This window comes from Ranitomeya imitator, chromosome 10 (genome assembly GCF_032444005.1).
Source record: "Ranitomeya imitator isolate aRanImi1 chromosome 10, aRanImi1.pri, whole genome shotgun sequence".
Classification (NCBI taxonomy): domain Eukaryota; kingdom Metazoa; phylum Chordata; class Amphibia; order Anura; family Dendrobatidae; genus Ranitomeya; species Ranitomeya imitator.
In genome coordinates this window covers 112,619,604-112,640,857 of record NC_091291.1, presented here as the reverse complement: position 1 = coordinate 112,640,857, position 21,254 = coordinate 112,619,604, and the positions used below count along the sequence as shown (strand labels likewise).

At 44.6% G+C, this 21,254-nt stretch overlaps 1 protein-coding gene across 4 annotated transcripts in view; it reads left to right on the top strand.

The window, feature by feature from the left end:
• Window positions 1–19,789, top strand: part of LOC138651845 (probable glutamate receptor) — a 35,109-nt gene extending 15,320 nt beyond the window's left edge. For 2 of the 4 annotated variants that reach the window (XM_069742391.1, XM_069742388.1), the window contains 9 exons: window positions 240–271; window positions 2,002–2,052; window positions 2,491–2,673; window positions 8,233–8,459; window positions 9,715–9,812; window positions 10,643–10,863; window positions 11,610–11,835; window positions 12,483–12,733; window positions 18,175–19,789. In XM_069742391.1, coding sequence (XP_069598492.1) covers window positions 240–271; window positions 2,002–2,052; window positions 2,491–2,673; window positions 8,233–8,459; window positions 9,715–9,812; window positions 10,643–10,863; window positions 11,610–11,835; window positions 12,483–12,733; window positions 18,175–18,264 — 1,379 coding nt within the window. In that variant the 3' untranslated portion in view covers window positions 18,265–19,789. The remainder of the gene's footprint in view (window positions 1–239; window positions 272–2,001; window positions 2,053–2,490; window positions 2,674–8,232; window positions 8,460–9,714; window positions 9,813–10,642; window positions 10,864–11,609; window positions 11,836–12,482; window positions 12,734–18,174) is intronic. The other 2 variants (XM_069742389.1, XM_069742390.1) reach the window with 1 other exon arrangement.
• Window positions 19,790–21,254: the final 1,465 nt, after the last annotated feature.

Below are 21,254 nucleotides of genomic sequence, written 5' to 3'. Positions count from 1 at the left end.
GGGGTTGTTATTATATTTTCATGTCATTGAAAGGTCATTTAGTCTGGAGACAATGATGTCTTTCTTCAGTGGTCAGAACTTCGTCTTGTTGATGACCCCAGAGAAATCTCTGTACAACCCTAGTCCCGGGTGTTTCTAATGACTGTGACTGATTTATGGTGCATGCGGAAGGATCTGACATCTTTACCCTAATTCTGAAATGCTGATAACAATTTTTTATTTATTTTTTGCCTTTTAAGGTGCAGAAGGATCAGATGGATTTCACTTAAAGGTAAAAACATCTGGAACCAGAGAGAAAAAGGAGCATAGCAACAACAGTTTCTATGGTTACTGAAGAAGGATTGAGTCCCTCCCAACATGTGTTCCATATGGCAGCAACAGCCTCGTCTTATTCCCTAGGTGGCAATGTCTGCCAGCAGCCCAGAATTAGGGCTCCTTTACCAGTCACATATAAGGTCCATGGATCTCACATATAAGGTCCATGAGTCTCACATGTAAGGTCCATGGGTCTCACATGTAAGGTCCATGGGTCTCACATGTAAGGTCCATGGGTCTCACATGTAAGGTCCATGGGTCTCGCATGTAAGATCCATGGGTCTCGCATGTAAGGTCCATGGGTCTCGAATGTAAGGTCCATGGGTCTCGCATGTAAGGTCCATGGGTCTCGCATGTAAGGTCCATGGGTCTCGCATGTAAGGTCCATGGGTCTCGCATGTAAGGTCCATGGGTCTCGCATGTAAGGTCCATGGGTCTCCCATGTAAGGGCCATGGGTCTCACATGTAAGGTCCATGGGTCTCCCATGTAAGGTCCATGGGTCTCGCATGTAAGGTCCATGGGTCTCGCATGTAAGGTCCATGGGTCTCCCATGTAAGGGCCATGGGTCTCGCATGTAAGGTCCATGGGTCTCCCATGTAAGGTCCATGGTCTCACATATTTTGTGACCAATAGCTAGATGTAAGGAGAGGAAAGATGATGGAAATGAGGAGATTCAGAGAAGCGGGGGAAATGTTTTCTTTTAATGGGGTTTTCTGGTTTTCCAAAACCCCTGTCCCCTTTTTTTTTGCTTTTTTAAAAAATAAAAACTAGGCTTTAGTCCTCCTCCCTGGCTCCAGCACTGAGACTATACTGCTGCTCCCGGTGTCTATTATTGTCAGCAGTGCTGACGTCTCGCTTACAGCGCTGCAGCTAATTGGTGAGTTATGAACAGCTCTGCCTAAGTTGATGGCACAAGCCGCTGATTGTCTGCAGTGCTGTCTAGGCTGTGGTGCCAGCACTGCTGACAATAACAGACACCAGGAGCAGCGGTGGAGACTCAGTGATTGATCTGGGGGTAGGCAAGGCTTGGTTTGTTTGCAAACTGCAGTCGGGGTACAGGAGATTTCTGAAACCCCTTTAAGAGAAGCAATTTATCTAGGTCACATCTCAGTGACTATTAATCACTTCCATAACTCTTGAGGGGGCAGTGTTTAAGATATGACGCCCAGGAGACTCAACCGCTTTTCTGGGAGGTCTTTTTTTTCTGTGAGGAAGCTAGACATTATACTGAGGCTGGATCCAGTAAGTAGGGTGGGTGACCTTATGGCTTATAATTTTTTATTTATTTTTTTTAAAGATGGGGGCTTACAAATCCTAACACCATCTATAAAAATCACAATTTTTCTCCATAATCCTGTCTATTTCACCTGTTCTGCAACCAGGGGCGTTACTACAATAGGTGCAGGGGTTGCAATCGTACCCAGGCCCCGGAGCTTAGGGGGCCCAAAAAGTCTCTTCGGCCTATATGAAAAGACCATTACTATTAAAGACTTGCAATAATTGGGGGGGGGGGGTCCTGTTTGATCTTTTGCTTTGTCCTTAGTATGGACTGAGAAAAGACTTTGAATCCAGTCCAAGACCTAACTTTCTGTTCCTGTCCGATTTAAGCAGTAGGAAATGGCCAATAGATATAATTTGATGGTGAACTGAAAACTATAACATTAATACTCAATTTTTAATTGCAGGGTAGAACAAAGCGTCAAATTCCAAAAACGGTGACGGTCACAACTATTCTGGCAAGTACTCGATGACGATTTAGGCTTTGTCTCCGTGATAATACATATATATTATATTTAAGAAATAAAGCATTTGATGTCATCTTCTTCTAGTTGGTGACTTTGGTAATTGAAGAATTTTTTAGAAACCACCATAGAAATAAATTGACTTTTCATGCAAAAGAGCCGCTGTGCAGAAGGCTTTCCCCAGTACTGACAGCTCTCTCCCTCTTTCCCCTCCCATCGCCGGCCCCTTGTCAGTGACTGACAGGTCACTCTTCTCTGTGAGCTGCTCCCTGGCATGAGATCTCATGCAATCGTTATCATTCCCGGGTGACACATGCGCAGAAAGGTTCAAGAGTCGGACTGTCAATCTGTGCATGCGTCGCCCCCGAGAATTGCAGCGCTTGTGCCGACAAGTTGCCCTTTACTAATGTACTTTGCAATCTTCCACAACAGGAGCAGCCCTTCGCTATGATGACAGACTCGGGGGAATTAGAAGGATACTGTGTGGATCTTCTGTCTGAGCTTTCTCAAGCCTTGGAGTTTAACTACACGTTACATGTGGTGAGAGATGGTCGGTACGGCGCCAAGGACCAAAATGGAGTGTGGAATGGAATGATTGGGGAGATTATTAGGAAGGTAAGTAGCATAGTTATTGACTTTCCAATTTATCCAACTTTCCAATGTTTCACTACAATTAGTGATGAGTGAATGTGCTAGGGATAAGGTGTTATCTGAGCATGCTTTGGTGCTAACCAAGTGTCTTCGGCGTGCTCGAAAAATATGCCCAAGTCCCCGCGCCTACATGTGTTGAGGCTGTTGAACAGTCGTGAGACATACAGGTGCGGGGACTCGGACATATTTTTCGAGCACGCTGAAGTCACTCGGTTAGCACCCGAGCATGCTGACTCATTATTAGTTACAATCTTTCCCAGTTTTTACATTTTTGCTGTCAGTATTTATGGGCATGCTTGTCATCTTCCGGCGGCTAAATTTTTGGGGTCCAAAAACTTGCAGGCATGTAAAATAACAAAGCTAGCGATATTGCTCACTCTCCCCAGGTCTAGCATCGCTTTTCAACAGCTGTTCTGGTCTCTACAATGGGTACAGAAAGTATTCAGACCCCTTTAGATTTTTCACTTTGTTTCATTTTTTTTTCTCATTAATGTACACTCTGCACCCCATCTTGACTGGAAAAAAAAGAAATGTAGTAATTTTTGCAAATGTATTAACCACATCCCCTATATAGTATGATTTTCCCCCACATCGTGCAATGCCCCTATACTTTATATCACCACAGTCCCTCCCACCCAGTGTGATAGCACCACATCCCCCATAAAGCATGATTTCCCTCACAGTGCGATGCCCCCATACAGTATGATGTCACCACAGTCGTCCCCACACAGTATGATGGCACCACGTCCCCATATAGCATGATTTTCCCCACACGGTGCGATGTCCCCATACAGTATGATGATGTCACCACAGTCGTCCCCACACAGTATGATGGCACCGCGTCCCCATATAGCATGATTTCCCCCACACGGTGCGATGTCCCCATACAGTATGATGATGTCACCACAGTCGTCCCCACACAGTATGATGGCACCGCGTCCCCATATAGCATGATTTCCCCCACACGGTGTGATGCCCCCATACAGTATGATGATGTCACCACAGTCGTCCCCACACAGTATGATGGCACCACATCCCCCATACAGCATGATTTCCCCCACACGGTGCGATGCCCCCATACAGTATGATGATGTCACCACAGTCGTCCCCACACAGTATGATGGCACCACATCCCCCATACAGCATGATTTCCCCCACACGGTGTGATGCCCCCATACAGTATGATGTCACCACAGTCCCTTCCACACAGTATGATGGCACCACATCCCCCATACAGCATGATTTCCCCCACACGGTGTGATGCCCCCATACAGTATGATGTCACCACAGTCCCTTCCACACAGTATGATGGCACCACATCCCCCATATAGCATGATTGCCCCCACACGGTGCGATGCCCCCATACAGTATGATGTCACCACAGTCCCTTCCATAGTTTGATGGCACCACATCCCCCATACAGCATGATTTCCCCCACACCTTGTGATTCCCCCGTACAGAATTATGTCATTCATGTCCCTCACACAGTACGATGGCCACCACAGCTCCTCCATTGAGTATTATGTCCACAACAGCCACTCACACAGTATGATGGACCTACACACAGTAGGATGATTCCACAGACTTCCACAAGTAATGACTGACAGAAATAAAAAAAAACTACTCACATAGGACAGGGGCTGAATGGTGGAGCAGGGAGCTGACGGTTCCCTCCTCCACTATGGTGTACAAAGGTATCTGCATCTTTCTTGATATCGAAACACCAAGGGAAGTGTTGGGAGGTAGCTGTGCCATTTGGTAACGGGCCCCACCAGCTCACATGCCCCTTAGCAGCTGTATGGTGTGACACAGTGGGTGGTATGCCCAAATGGCCACCTAATAACAGATTTAAAATATATATATATATATATATATAGAGAGAGAGAGAGAATATATTTAGTATAATGCATCCACTGCTTGTAACCAAATGATGGCTGATCCAGACAAACGGGTAAGGAGACGCCATATTGCTTCTTTCCCCGTTTCCTTGGCGGCATACAGCATTGGATCTACAACTTATAGCTATGGAATAAGCAACCGGAATTTTTAAAAATCTATATAATTTAAGGATATAGAGGTGTTCTACACTATTTTAAGTTGGTAGTTGTGGTGTTTTTTACATCCGGACAGCAAAGTCCACTTTATGGAGGGTTAACGTTTGGCCCATGGATTATGTTCTATGGACAGATAATGGCCGCACATTCACACAGGCCTGTAGATCCAAACTATGGGACAAAACTGAGATTTAGATCATAGTATAGGTTATGTAAGCAGCGCTGCATTAGCAGAACTCCTGGCTGCAAAATATTTTAACCCCTTCAGATGGATTTACATTGTGGGACGTTACAGATCTTCGGAAGGTATGTATATTGTTGGTTTATTATTTTTACTTTGTTACAGAGCGAGGGTCTTCAGAAGGATTGAGCGAAGAATAAATTATTACAACAACCTTTGTTTTTATTTCATTAAAATAATTTTTAATAATGTGTGTGTGTTTTTTTAACTCTTTACTAGTATTGGATAAATAATGGATAGGTGTCATAATTGATGCCTCTCCATTATTAATTTGGCTTAATGTCACCTTACAATAGCAAGGTGACATTAACCCTTCATTACCCCATATCCCACCGCTACACGGGAATGGGAAGAGAGTGGCCAAGTGCCAGAATAGGCGTATCTTCCAGATGTGCCTTTTCTGGGGTGGCTGGGGGCAGATGTTTTTAGCCAGGGGGGGCCAATAACCGTGGACCCTCTCCAGGCTATTAATATCTGCCCTCAGTCACTGGCTTTACTACTCTGGCGGAGAAAATTGCGCGGGAGCCCACGCCAATTTTTTCCGCCATTTAACCCTTTAATTTAATAGCTAGAACGGCCAAATTTTGCATATACACACTACTAACATTAGTAGTGTGGAATATGCAAAAAAAAATGGTGATATGAGATGGTTTACTGTATGTAAACCATGTCTCATATCATGTCGGGTTTAGGAAGGAGATGGCAAAAGCCGGCAATTGAATTACCGGCTTTAAAGCTATCTAACGCTGTATGAAATATTAATATATATACATATATGTGTCTCACTGACATATATATATATATATATATATACACACCTATTCTATGTGTACACATTTATTCTACTTATTCTATTGTAAGCTGTCAGTGTGATTTTACTGTACACCGCACTGAATTGCCGGCTTTTCTCTCTAACACCGCTGCGTATTTCTCGCAAGTCACACTGCTGGTCCGTGTGTAATCCGTATTTTTGGGGCTTCCATAGACTTTCATTGGCATTTTTTTTGCGCAATACGGTGACAAACGCAGCATGCTGCGATTTTCTACGGCCGTAGAAAGCCGTATAATACTGATCAGTAAAATACGGCAGATAGGAGCAGGGGCATAGAGAATAATTGGGACGTTTGTTAGGCGAGTTTTACGGACGTATTTTATGTGCTCATACGTCCGTAAAACTCGCTAGTGTGACACCGGCCTTAGAGGTATAAAGCTGGAGGTCAATTTACCAGGTTGAAGGTCACTTGTGGAGGCCGGGGAGCTCTGCGTTCCACAGGTACAAGACTTCTAGTTGCCGGGCAGCCCCCAAAAAGCATGTGCTTGCTCCCCTCTGGTTGGCATATGCCCTTTTCCTTATTTCATCATCATCATCTTCTTCTGTGGAGTCTCACTCTCCATGTGTCCTCAGCTCTTAATCCTTCTGTGTCCCTCCCCCCTGTACCTGGGTAGGCTAACAATCTCCACCCTTCAGCTTCCTTGCAGAATCTATTCCCAAAACCTAATAAATGGAATACCTTCTCTCAGGATGATCGGATCAGTACACGGGCGGTACCAGCGCTTGTGGTTTGTTCTGCCGGTCGTACAGGGATCGAACCTGGACATATTCGATCGCTGTGGGAGGCTGATCTCTACATCTCAGGTTCCAAATCTCTCACTGACCTGGTAGCTGCACTGTCAGATGTGCAATTTCTTCAGGGCTAGGAGGATATTTTTTTTGAGCCTGTACTGTTATGACCTGGTGGTCAGGACAATTATGGACCTGGTGGTTAAGAGCACACGGAATGACCTGATAGTTACTGAAAATAAGGACGAGCTCTGGGACGTGGGAACTCTGCTGACCGCAATCCCTAATCCTATCACACACACTAGAAATAGCCGTGGATTGCGCCTAACGCTCCCTAGGCTGTGCCGAGTCGCATAAGGAACTAGCTAGCCCTGAAGAAGGAAAATAAAGACTACCTTGCCTCAGAGAAATTCCCCAAAGGAATAGGCAGCCCCCCACATATAATGACTGTGAGTAAAGATGAAAATACAAACACAGAGATGAAATAGATTTAGCAAAGTGAGGCCCGACTTACTGAACAGACCGAGGATAGGAAAGGTAACTTTGCGGTCAGCACAAAAACCTACAAAAAGACCACGCAGAGGGCGCAAAAGACCCTCCGCACCGACTCACGGTGCGGAGGCGCTCCCTCTGCGTCCCAGAGCTTCCAGCAAGCAAGACAACAATAAAAATAGCAAGCTGGACAGAAAAATAGCAAACCAAAGAAATGCAAGCTGAAACTTAGCTTCTGCTGGGAAGACAGGTCACAAGAACGATCCAGGAGTGAACTAGACCAATACTGGAACATTGACAGGAGGCGTGGAGCAAAGATCTAAGAGGAGTTAAATAGAGCGGCAGCTAACGAATTAACCTCGTCACCTGTGGAAGGAAACTCAGAAACACCCACCAGAGGAAGTCCATGGACAGAACCAGCCGAAGTACCATTCATGACCACAGGAGGGAGCCCGACAACAGAATTCACAACACTGTACCTCGGACGATGTGTCCATAATTTATCATTTCATGTTGTAGACGGTCCGGCTGGGAAGACAATAGACGTGTCCTCCTGTAGCCATCTGACATGTATGCTTTAATTGAGCCCCCAGGCACCTCCATGCCCCCTGCTGGCATGGCTTCCTCATTCAAGCTTTGAAGTGCCATCTGCCTGCTACACTGGACTCAGTCCATTACCACAGGGGTCCCCAACTCCAGTCCTCAAGGCCCAACAGCAGGTCATGTTTTCAGGATTTCCTTTGCATTGCACAGGTGATGCAATTATTACCTGGGCAAGACTAAGGAAATCCTGAAAACATGACATGTTGGTGGGCCTTGAGGACTGGAGTTGGGGACCCCTGCATTACCATACTAAAGGGTCTTCATTCAAGTAGGGAAAAGGTGGGGGCCAGGAGTGCTCATGTCCCTGCAGATGTGTGACCAGGTGAATTCTGATATGAGACAAAATGGAGTCAGGCCAATCTCTCATAGGAGGCCAGCATTATGCCCCATATCCAAGATGGTGGCTGCTCCCTCATCACAGAGACAAACTGTAATACCAGACAAGACCCATGGCTAAGGGTGGCACTGTTTCTAGGAAAACAAGGAGACTTAATTTACTTGACGATACAATTGATTGTGGGTGAAAAAAACCTCAAAGATTGGTTTAAGTTTACGTTGTTTTGCTCTTCTAGGAAGCGGACTTGGCAGTGGCTCCTTTAACCATTACTTCGGTACGAGAAAACGTAATCTCATTCACCAAACCTTACGTGCAGACTGGCATCGGCATACTCCTCAAGAAAGAGTCATCTTCAGAGGGGTCTTACCTTTTTGGCTTCCTGGATCCTTTCAGCAGACAGTTGTGGCTGGGAATCATAGGCTCCTATGTGATTACCTGCCTGTGCGTGTTCCTCGTGGGAAGGTGAGAATGGTCCGAGCACTTGTCCTAATCATTAAAGGGGTTTATGGGAACATACAAAATTGGCTTTAAGGTGCGGAATGTTTAACAAATAAGGAAACAACTATTGATTTCTTCTTGAATCTCCCACCATTCCAGTGCCAACACTTCTTCAGTAATGACATCCCAGTCATCAGTCACTTGACCGCTGCAGCCAATCAATGCTCTCAGTTTTCTGCACGTTCATATGTAACCATTAAGGCCAGTCATCGGTTGCAGCAGTCAGTTTATTGGTGGCCAGAATGTCATCACTTTTGGAATTGGCAAGGACCACTGCAATGGGGGAATAAATGGGCTATCTATGGACATGTCTGGTAGCCGATCACTGATTTGGCTAATAAGGTTACAGAACAAGGTCCCCCTTTATTCACAGAAATCACCCTAATGAGGTTGTTGTCTTATAAATCGGGTCTCCTCCGGTAGGACCAAAACTAGCGCCCACTTTGAGCAACTTTTCTTTTTTCCTAGGTCATTGTCTTAAAAACTAAATACAGGTGCATCTCACAAAATTAGAAGATCATTAAAAAGTTAATTTATTTCTGTTTTTCTGGGGTATTGTCAAGAGGAAGATGAGACACCAGACCCAACAATGCAGGCAAGCTGAAGGCTGCTATCAAAGCAACCTGGGCTTCCATAACCCCTCAGCAGTGCCACAGGCTGATCGCCTCCATGCCACGCCGCATTGATGCTGTAATTGATGCAAAAGGAGCCCCGACCAAGTATTGAGTGCATTTACTGAACATACATTTCAGTAGGCCAACATTTTGGATTTTAAAATCATTTTTCAAGCTGGTGGTATAAAGTATTCTAATTTACTGAGATAATGACTTTTGGGTTTTCATTGGCTGTAAGCCATAATCTTCAACATTAACAGAAATAAACATGTGAAATAGATCACTGTAATGACTCTATATAATATATGAGATTAACTTTTTGTATTGAAGAACTGAAATAAATTACCGTATTTTCCAGCGTATAAAACAACCTTTTAACCCGTGAAAATCTTCTCAAAAATCAGGGGTTGTCTTATACCCCCAACTTTTGAGATTTTATATTTTAACTTGGAAAAGTTGGGGGTCGTCTTATACGCCGGAAAATGCGGTACCCTTTTTTGATGATATTCTAATTTTGTGAGATGCACCTGTAGGTCTCCAAGAAGAGAATCAATACCTTTCATGTAATGTAACACATAAATGACAGTGACTTTATATTTTATAAGGTTAAGTCCATGCGAATGGGCCGAACCCTCCAATGAACAGAACCAGTATACTTTCCTGAACAGTCTTTGGTTTGGCATGGGGGCATTCACACTGCAAGGTACGTCGCATCTTCCTTAAAGAGGATCTGTCTGTCGCCAGTTTTCACAATACAAACTGCATAAATTATTAAATAGATCTCTTAGACCTGATGAGGCCGCTGTAGTTACCTTGAAACTTCATGTCAGTATGGTAGCATAATCTTTTCTGAAAATCTGACTCGATCTCCTCCTATCTAACCTGATGGATGACAACTCAGTGTCCCTCCGCCCTGCTGAGATCTCACAATGCTCAGTATAAGCAGCAGCTGTCAGTCAGGCTGTGTGGGATGAGACTGGATACAATTGGACTCGTGAGCTCCCTGAATCTATTGTTGGACTTCTAAAAATGAGGAAATTTGAAGGGTCAGAGACTCTGATTTCAGCGATGTGCGATTTACTGAACTGTATGTGGCCGATTCAATAAAATCAGTTTTCTATCAGCAGGAGATTATCACTACAGGACTAGGTGTCAGGTGCTTCCTGGTCCAACCCCACCACTGATTGGCAGCTTTCTGCCAGCGTACAAAGAAAGCAGCCAATCAGTGGTGTGGGCGGGGTTATACACAGCTCAGCCTTCCAAGCTCTGCTAGATCTAGAGCGAAGAAAACTGTGATTGTCTCAAAATAACAGCAAGCAGCCCAGTAAGTGACACATCGCTGGAATCAGCCCCTATATTATGCTGATGTCAGATTATATAGCAAAAACCTGGTGTCAGATTCCTTTTAACATCAAGATTATACTGCCATTCCAAAATAGATTTTTTTTTTCATTGTAAAAACACCAGTCTCGTCAGGTCTAAGAAAACTATTTACTAATTTGTATAAAAAATGTTCTCCTTTATATTTCACAGGTGTGGAGCCTCAGCCAAAGTCTGTGTCTGCCCGAATCATTGCTGTTATTTGGTGGCTCTTTTCCATCACTCTGCTGGCTGCATATGTCGCCAGCTTTGCCTCATATGTAAATAACGCCAAAGATCAAACATTAAAGATTGAGAAATTTGATGATTTGCTGAAGCAAGATAAAGTTGAGTTTGGGACATTAGCCAACTCCTCCACCTTCAATTTCTTCAAGGTAACTAAATCTCGTTCTTTCAACTTTTTGCCACTTAGTCAATGGATAATTCTGCATTTGTAGCCAAAGATTTGTCATTTTTTGGGTGATTAAAATGAAATCTCAAAATCAGATAGAATTACTTTCATATACATAAATTTTGGTGGCTTTTTTTTAACATTTAAGATATATTTCTGGCTACAAAGCATTTTTAAAATCCGATTAAAACACCGATTTGGCTTCTACAGCCTGTATGTATCACAGTACATGGCAGACTGACTTACCAGCCAGATCTGTCATTGAGTTTGTGTGTAGCCCTTATAGATCATTCTAGAGCAGTGTTCCCCAACTCCAGTCCTCAAGGCCCACCAACAGGTCATGTTTTCAGGATTTCCTTAGTATTGGCCAGGTGATAATTGCATCACCTGTGCAATACAAGGGAAATCCTGAAAACGTGATCTGTTGGTGAGCCTTGAGGCCTGGAGATGGGGAACACTGTTCTAGAGTACAACGATAAGAGCCGCCCCCTGGAATGTGACAAGATCATTGATCGATTTGATTAATAACTCATTCTGCGTTCTGCTTATGTACAGTGATAATCAAAGGCTGTAGAAATTACACAGTACAAATAACAATTTTTATGAAACCACATTGCAAAAAAAAGCTTTTCAGCCAAAAATACATGCGTTTAATAAAAAGAAATGCCTCAAAGGATTCATATCCTAAAAAGAAATGATACAACGACCCCTCATTTACCCTCCATACAGTATTCCAAGAACCCTACTTACCGAATGATTTATGAGTACATGGATAAAAGAAAGGATCGGGTCCTCGTGAAGACTTTTTCAGAAGGCGTCCAAAAAGTGAGAGATTCAAACTACGCCTTCCTGGGGGAGTCCGTCAGTCAAGACTTTGTGGTGGCCAAACACTGTGATCTTGTCCGCGTGCCAGAAATTATTGGAGGCAGAGGTTACGGCATTGCTGCCTCGTCAGGTACTTTCCAGATCTGTTGTGCTGATTTCTGCCATCATTTTGTGTAACCAAAATCTTAAAGGATAAGGCATGTTGGATTTCAACATGCCCAATCTTCTGATCTGTAAGGAGGCTATTATATATTGCTGAGCCTAATGTAACTGTCTGTGGTGAGGTTCGAGGAGATCCCCATCTTGTGTATGGCCAACTTCACATTTGTGTTGATTATGACGAGACTGGTGATGGGGCATAGCCGTATGTACCCGCTTTGCCCTGCATCGGGCGGTAAAATGCCAGACCCACATGATGGTCAATGGGTGCCCGCAGGTAAATAGTGATATGGCCATGTGCAATAATCTGTGCCATCTGGGATCACCGTAATTATACCATGAGATCAGCCTTAGGCCTTCTGCACGACCGTTTTAATAAGACCAGATAAGATGCTGCAGCGTCCGGTGTCCTCGCTCAAAAGCGTGAACGTATGATCATTGAGTCGTTTTTATGTAGAAATAAATGTGATACAAAAAAAAGTGGCCAAAAAAGACACAGTGTGAACAAGTCCTAAGACTCCCAGGATAAATCGGACAGCCTTCATTTTGGTAGGAGCTCTAGGTTTACATTGGTGGCACAGACTCAAATATCCATATTTCTCCTCTCCACGTTTTCAGACTCGCCGCTCATCAGACCTCTGACCATCGCGATTCTGGAACAATTTGAAACCGGCAATCTGGAGTATCTGCGCCAAAAGTGGTGGGAAAACACGTGTACGGAAGCGCAAGCGCAGGCCGGCTGGGTGCCAGTCCAACCCCACACCATGGGTGGCATCTTTCTCATTCTGGGCATCGGTCTGGCTCTGGCTCTGATCGTCTCATTCATTGAGTTGGTGTGTAAATCAAAGATCAAGGGCGACCAACAGCAGGTAAATAGTCCTTGATCAGCTCCCATCCCGAGTTCAGAGAGCAAAATGTTTTGTCTCCGATAAAGCAATTAGCATTCACCCCCTCGTCCCCACATACACATCATGTAATATCGTTAGTCCCTCATTGTGTCCCGCGGTGGTTCTCATGCTCGGACTCTGTGGGGGCGACATGGGTCATTCTCATGCTCGGACTCTGCGGGGGAGACACGGGTCATTCTCATGCTCGGACTCTGCGGGGGAGACACGGGTCATTCTCATGCTCGGACTCTGCGCGGGAGACACGGGTTATTCTCATGCTCGGACTTTGCGGGGAAGATACGGGTCATTCTCATGCTCGGACGCTGCGGGGGAGACACGGGTCATTCTCATGCTCGGACTCTGCGGGGGCAACATGTTTCATTCTCATGCTCGGACTCTGCGGTGGTGAAACGGGTCATTCTCATGCTCGGACGCTGCGGGGGCACATGGGTCATTCTCATGCTCAGACTCTGCGGGGGCGACACAGGTCATTCTCATGCTTGGACTCTACGGGGGCGACACGGGTCATTCTCATGCTCGGACTCTGCGGGGGAGACACGGGTCATTCTCATGCTCGGACTCTGCGGCGGCGACACGGGTCATTCTCATGCTCGGACTCTGCGGGGGCGACACGGGTCATTCTCATGCTCGGACGCTGCGGGGGCACATGGGTCATTCTCATGCTCAGACTCTGCGGGGGCGACACAGGTCATTCTCATGCTTGGACTCTACGACACGGATCATTCTCATGCTCGGCTCTGCGGGGGCAACATGTTTCATTCTCATGCTCGGACTCTGCGGGGGCGACACGGGTCATTCTCATGCTCGGCTCTGCGGGGGCAACATGTTTCATTCTCATGCTCGGACTCTGCGGGGGCGACACAGGTCATTCTCATGCTCGGACTCTGCGGGGGCAACATGTTTCATTCTCATGCTCAGACTCTGCGGGGGCAACATGTTTCATTCTCATGCTTGGACTCTGTGGGGGAGACATGGGTCGTTCTCGTGCTCGGACTCTGCAGGGGCAACATGGGTCATTCTCATGCTCAGACTCTGCAGGGGCGGCACAGGTCATTTTCGTGCTCGGCTCTGCGGGGGCGACACGGGTCATTTTCGTGCTCAGCTCTGCGGGGGTGACACGGGCCATTCTCATGCTCGGACTCTGCGGGGGCAACATGGGTCATTCTCATGCTCAGACTCTGCGGGGGCGGCACAGGTCATTTTCGTGCTCGGCTCTGCGGGGGCGACATGGGCCATTCTCGTGCTCGGACTCTGCGGGGGCAACATGGGTCATTCTCATGCTCAGACTCTGCGGGGGCGGCACAGGTCATTTTCGTGCTCGGCTCTGCGAGGGCAACATGGGTCATTCTCATGCTCAGACTCTGCGGGGGCGGCACAGGTCATTTTCGTGCTCGGCTCTGCGGGGGCGACACGGGTCATTTTCGTGCTCGGCTCTGCGGGGGTGACACGGGCCATTCTCATGCTCGGACTCTGCGAGGGCAACATGGGTCATTCTCATGCTCAGACTCTGCGGGGGCGGCACAGGTCATTTTCGTGCTCGGCTCTGCGGGGGCGACACGGGTCATTTTCGTGCTCGGCTCTGCGGGGGTGACACGGGCCATTTTCGTGCTCGGACTCTGCGGGGGCAACATGGGTCATTCTCATGCTCAGACTCTGCGGGGGCGGCACAGGTAATTTTCGTGTTCGGACTCTGCAGGGGCGACACGGGTCATTTTCGTGCTCGGCTCTGCGGGGGTGACACGTGCCATTCTCATGCTCGGACTCTGCGGCGGTGACACGGGCCATTCTCACGTGTCTCAATTATTCTCTTGCCCTAGCTAATATTCCCATGCTACAAAGCACCGATTGGTAAGATGACTGCACAGTAACTGGTTGGAGTGAATGAATGCCATTTACTGTGAAAAAAAGGAAGAAAACAGACTGGGCCAATAACGGTATGCACACCCATGAATTATGTAAATATATCAAACAATTTTAATTTTTAATTACTCCTCAAAACAAGACATATACAAGATAAGACCAATTAAAAAGGTCTGGGTACAGGACCATACACCATCACCCCTGAACATGTGTGGCATCGATTAGCCTAACACATGAAGAGAATGTTAATACGTAGATACAAAATATATATATATATATATATATATATAGTGTCACTTGTCCACATAGATAATATCTCAGATCACAGGAACATAGTATATGCATGCACAAATATAAGAGGAGTAAACCAAACCAGACATACAAAGTGACAAGAAATATTATAATTTTCTAGTCTGTAATGATGCGGTCACATAGTGATAATCCTATATGCCAGAATTATACATCAAAATAAGCATGTTCATTTGTAGCAGCAATAGTACTATCAATATATCTGTCCCTAATATCCCTGATAGGGCTTTAGTCTGCTCAAAGCCCCAACCAGGTATGTGGCAAATATCCCACAATCATACAAGAGAACAGGCAAAGCATGCTATGACTAAAGAGCCATAAGCTCAAAAATAGGAACACACTGAGACCCTGGTATAATGCCCCAGAAGTATATCTATGGCACCAATACACAACAAAGGTATACCATGGATGACTGTGCCTGGTGAGGACAAGAGACAAATGGAGGGGTGAGGCAGCAAGCCCCACGCGTATCGCGTGGTTTTATCTTGTATACGTATGTCTTGTTTTGAGGTGTAATTAAAAATTAAAATTGTTTGATATATTTACATAATTCATGGGTGTGCATACCGTTATTGGCCCAGTCTGTTTTCTTCCTTTTTTTCATTGTCATTTCACGGGCCAGGTTTTGCACCCTATTTCTTTGATTAGTGCAGGGGTTCACCGCCTACATACAGTGGGGCAAAAAAGTATTTAGTCAGTCAGCAATAGTGCAAGTTCCACCACTTAAAAAGATGAGAGGCGTCTGTAATTTACATCATAGGTAGACCTCAACTATGGGAGACAAACTGAGAAAAAAAAATCCAGAAAATCACATTGTCTGTTTTTTTAACATTTTATTTGCATATTATGGTGGAAAATAAGTATTTGGTCAGAAACAAAATTTCATCTCAATACTTTGTAATATATCCTTTGTTGGCAATGACAGAGGTCAAACGTTTTCTGTAAGTCTTCACAAGGTTGCCACACACTGTTGTTGGTATGTTGGCCCATTCCTCCATGCAGATCTCCTCTAGAGCAGTGATGTTTTTGGCTTTTCGCTTGGCAACACGGACTTTCAACTCCCTCCAAAGGTTTTCTATAGGGTTGAGATCTGGAGACTGGCTAGGCCACTCCAGGACCTTGAAATGCTTCTTACGAAGCCACTCCTTCGTTGCCCTGGCGGTGTGCTTTGGATCATTGTCATGTTGAAAGACCCAGCCACGTTTCATCTTCAATGCCCTTGCTGATGGAAGGAAGTTTGCACTCAAAATCTCACGATACATGGCCCCATTCATTCTTTCATGTACCCGGATCAGTCGTCCTGGCCCCTTTGCAGAGAAACAGCCCCAAAGCATGATGTTTCCACCACCATGCTTTACAGTAGGTATGGTGTTTGATGGATGCAACTCAGTATTCTTTTTCCTCCAAACACGACAAGTTGTGTTTCTACCAAACAGTTCCAGTTTGGTTTCATCAGACCATAGGACATTCTCCCAAAACTCCTCTGGATCATCCAAATGCTCTCTAGCAAACTTCAGACAGGCCCGGACATGTACTGGCTTAAGCAGTGGGACACGTCTGGCACTGCAGGATCTGAGTCCATGGTGGCGTAGTGTGTTACTTATGGTAGGCCTTGTTACATTGGTCCCAGCTCTCTGCAGTTCATTCACTAGGTCCCCCCGCATGGTTCTGGGATTTTTGCTCACCGTTCTTGTGATCATTCTGACCCCACGGGGTGGGATTTTGCGTGGAGCCCCAGATCGAGGGAGATTATCAGTGGTCTTGTATGTCTTCCATTTTCTAATTATTGCTCCCACTGTTGATTTCTTCACTCCAAGCTGGTTGGCTATTGCAGATTCAGTCTTCCCAGCCTGGTGCAGGGCTACAATTTTGTTTCTGGTGTCCTTTGACAGCTCTTTGGTCTTCACCATAATGGAGTTTGGAGTCAGACTGTTTGAGGGTATGCACAGGTGTCTTTTTATACTGATAACAAGTTTAAACAGGTGCCATTACTACAGGTAATGAGTGGAGGAAAGAGGAGACTCTTAAAGAAGAAGTTACAGGGCTGTGAGAGCCAGAAATCTTGATTGTTTTTTTCTGACCAAATACTTATTTTCCACCATAATATGCAAATAAAATGTTAAAAAAACAGACAATGTGATTTTCTGGATTTTTTTTTCTCAGTTTGTCTCCCATAGTTGAGGTCTACCTATGATGTAAATTACAGACGCCTCTCATCTTTTTAAGTGGTGGAACTTGCACTATTGCTGACTGACTAAATACTTTTTTGCCCCACTGTATACTACTATGAATGCCATTTACTATGAACCACAAATCACGGGGATCAATTTGCTGCCTCTATATTAAAAAAAAAAAAATCTCTAAATAACATGTAGGTACAAACCCTGAAATATTGCTCTCTAGATTTGTCCAAATTCAGACAGGTCCCTATTAGTGATGAGTGAACGTGCTCGGATACTAACAGAGTGTCTTCAGCGTGCTTGAATACCATGTTTGAGTCCCCGTGGATGGATGTCAACAGCCGCAACACATGCAGAGGTTGCCTAACAAACAGACAATCCCCGCATGTGTTGTGGCCGTCGAACAGGAGATTTCCTAAAACAAAATCATTTGGTTAGCACCTGAGCACGCTCGCTCATCACTAATCCTTAGCTGTCTTCTCCAACAACAATCGTGGCTTCTCCTACGTCTAAGCAATATGGAAGCTTTAAAAAAGTTATCTGGTGACATCAAGAGTTACTGACTTCCAAATGTCTTTACGACTAGTGATGAGCACAAGTGCTCGTTACTCGAGTTTGCTGAGGGTGCTCAGGTATGCACCAAGTATCGCGGGTGCTCGAGTGACATGTTCAAGTCCCCGATGCCGCATGTTTCATGGCTGATAGACATCCACAAAACATGCTGGGATTGCCCATGTAAGTCAGCCATCCCTACGTTTTTTGGACGTCTAAGGCCGTGGGTACTCGAACATGTCACTCGAGCACCCGTGATACTCGGATACCCGATCACCCTCGGCAAACTTTGGTAACGAGCACTTGCGCTCATCAATAGATACGACCTGACGCCTCCCGCAACGCCTGCACGTGTCCTGTTCCTATAGCACGATACCGATCTGGAGGGGAGGGCTTCTGGCCTTTGAGGGATAACCTCTTTGGAGTCCTACAACTCTTTACGGCATGAACAGGCCGTTTTTACGGCACAACGGTCACCATCCATTGCATTTGTCTTTGCAGAAATCTTGCTGTTCTGCATTCGCAGAAGAAATAGGTCAGCGTTTCGGAAGAACACAAAATCAGGAAAGCCTGGAAAAGGTGCAACCGTAAGATCACCGCTGGTTGGAGAAATGAGAAAAATCGATGGATACTTGTAAATTTGCAGTGAATAACCTGCTTGCTGTAGTGGTGCCTTTCTGTATTCGTGCATTGACCAGTCATGATGACGGTGCTTTCTCTCAAAGTCAGTTTTTTTTTTTTTTTTAACAATTATAAAATGACTACGTTTTCTGAATTTAGTATAGTTTCTCTTATGTCCCAGGGGTAACATGACATAACGATCACATCCTCCCTCAATGATCAGGTACATGTGTATCTAAAAATTAATTATTGGTAATTGTCTGCTAGTAAAAATGGGAGAGAATTTATATCCTAAATGGCAGATTGAGCAACCACTAATATTTGGTTAACTTGTACATAATGGCTCAGCAGACGAAGCCCTAAACTCCTGATACGAGGCCCCAAACTCTCGATAAAAGGCCTGGTTCTTTGACATAGTCCATTAAAACTTCAACGTAACCAATCCGTACGGATATTCACAAGGATGTGAGACTATCCATGTACGACAATGTAAAAACAATGCAAAACCTCATTTTAGAGTGGATTATTGAGTTCTAAACGTAGTAGGGGGGGCTTGTATTCCCAATGACCAATAATCAACCAAGTGTTAGCAACTAACATCTGCCCAAAGCCATGTTTAAGAATGTTTGAAAAAAGTTTCAAGGTTTAAAAAAAAAAAGTCTTCCTTCCTGCTTTTGTTCAGTCTTTGTAAAGAGCAGGCATGGCTCGAAAAGGTCAAACTGGCCCGATCCGGAAGAAGCAAGGATGGCCAAGATCAGAGAAAACGACTTTTCCAATTTGGTTTCATTGCAAATAGTACAATACAGAGGTTATTGCCACTTTCCTGCTATGTCTAGTGCTGGCTGCAGAATGAGCCCTCTGAGGATCTGTTAGTGAGCTCGTTCTGACGGGAGAGTTTAACTATTTGGGCTCTTTCAGACGTCTGTGATCATCGATTTGAGATCGGATCTTAATGCGTGGACTGACCACGCGCTTCCTACCCCTGAGTGCGAAAGTGGTGATACTCAGTGTGTGCATGGAGATCCAAGAATGGACCGATCATCACGGATATCTGAAAGAGCCCTTATCCTTTCTTCGGAGCTCCTCTTGGCCAATTCATAACCGCAAAGTTTAGCTCCACTGTCATGTGGTTATAAATTCTGCTATCAGAAAAAAGCTCACTGATGGATCCTCAGTTAAGTCATTCTGCAGCCTGCAATGGGCAGTGCAACACAGGAACTTTAGAAGGCAAAATTATTAATGAAATCCAATTGCAAAAATGCCTCATGCATTTAATTAAAAAGATATCTTCATATATGGGGGCATTTTTCTTTTAAATAGCAGAATTGAAGATAAGATTACCCCTTTTCATCCTTGCGTGGAAACACTGCATTTCTGCAAAAACAAAAAGTGCATACTGGCTTAGACCGCTGTGGCTTTCACTGAGGGATGTTCACAACTCAAAATATACCCTAAAATCAGACCTGCTAAATTCCAAAAAAGAAAAAAGTCACCTAACAAAAAAAAAAAAATTATATATATATATATATATATATATATATATATATATATATATATATATATATATATATATATATATATATATATATATATATATATATATATATATATATATATATATATATATATATATATATACAAAATTGCATGACTTCAATTTGCAGAAAAGACAAATTTATAATCCAGGTTGAAGCAGCCCAGATCATTACTATTTTGCATGTAGTTGAGCGTTGTGTTTAAACATAAACATCAAAGTTATTGGGCCTGTTATAGGTCAGTGATCAATAACATCAACGTGGGCAGACAAAAAAAAAATTTGAAATTGGATGTTTAGATTTTGAACACCATCTGCCATATAAATGATAGAAATGAATGATGCGCTCACAGGTCTTCAGATTTTGAGGATAAGATGCATTGGGCATGTTGAATATACAACATGCCCAATCGTTTCTTCCTACAGCAGATTGGGCACCTGCTTGGCCGAGCACTCGTTCGTGGTGAAGAAAGAGTGATGGGACAATTTAATTCTGATCTATGGCAGACGAGAATGTAATGACTACACTCACACCTATCATTACTCACGAGCCATTTCTATACCCACCCACAATGTCCCATTATTTGTAGCAGACACAGCGCCAAACACTCCTCAGTGGCTGTCCCTGGTACTGCAGCTCAGTCGTGCCTACTTGACCAGGGCAGAGCTGCAGTACCAGGAACAGCCACTATGAGATGTATAGAGCTGTGCCTAGTAACCAATGAGAGATGCCATGCTCCCTGGAGCGCCCAATCAGCTGCTTGTAGGACCTCTACAGATCTGCTAACAATGGCCCATCCTAAGGATAGGCCATAAATACTGTAGTCCCAGATTGTCCTTTTAATTGAGGCAGTAAGTGTGAACTGCACATGCTCAGATGGCAGCTCACTGAGAGGTCTTGGGAAAACAGCAGCCTCCCTCCTCCAAATAACGATATATCAATCGGCACACTTTAAAAACGACCTGTCACACAACTTTTATTTTTTATTCACCTGGTATAAACGCCGCTGTGCTCCTGAATCCGGCGATGTTTTTCTTTAGTTTCTGCTCCTCTCCGTTCCTGAGATACGGCCCCTTCTTCGATGTATATGATTCAAGTCTTTTAGCCAACTGGGCGTGGCTTTTTATGTGATGACAAACGTTCCAGACTACTCCCACTTGGCTAAAACGACTAGTAATTACGCAGGAAAGAGATGGCCATATCTCAGGAACAGAGAGGCGTAGGAACGAAAGAAAGACATCGCCGGATTCAGGAGAACAGCGGCGTTTACACCAGGTAGAAAAATTACATATTTATGGGAAGTGACTGATCCTGTTCACACGGAGAAGACTAATGCAGGTTTGATCTATTCCCCGTAGTACGTAAAGAGGTTCATTTGTAGGATTTGATCATTTACAACCATAGTAAAAGCTTTGTTAAATAAAA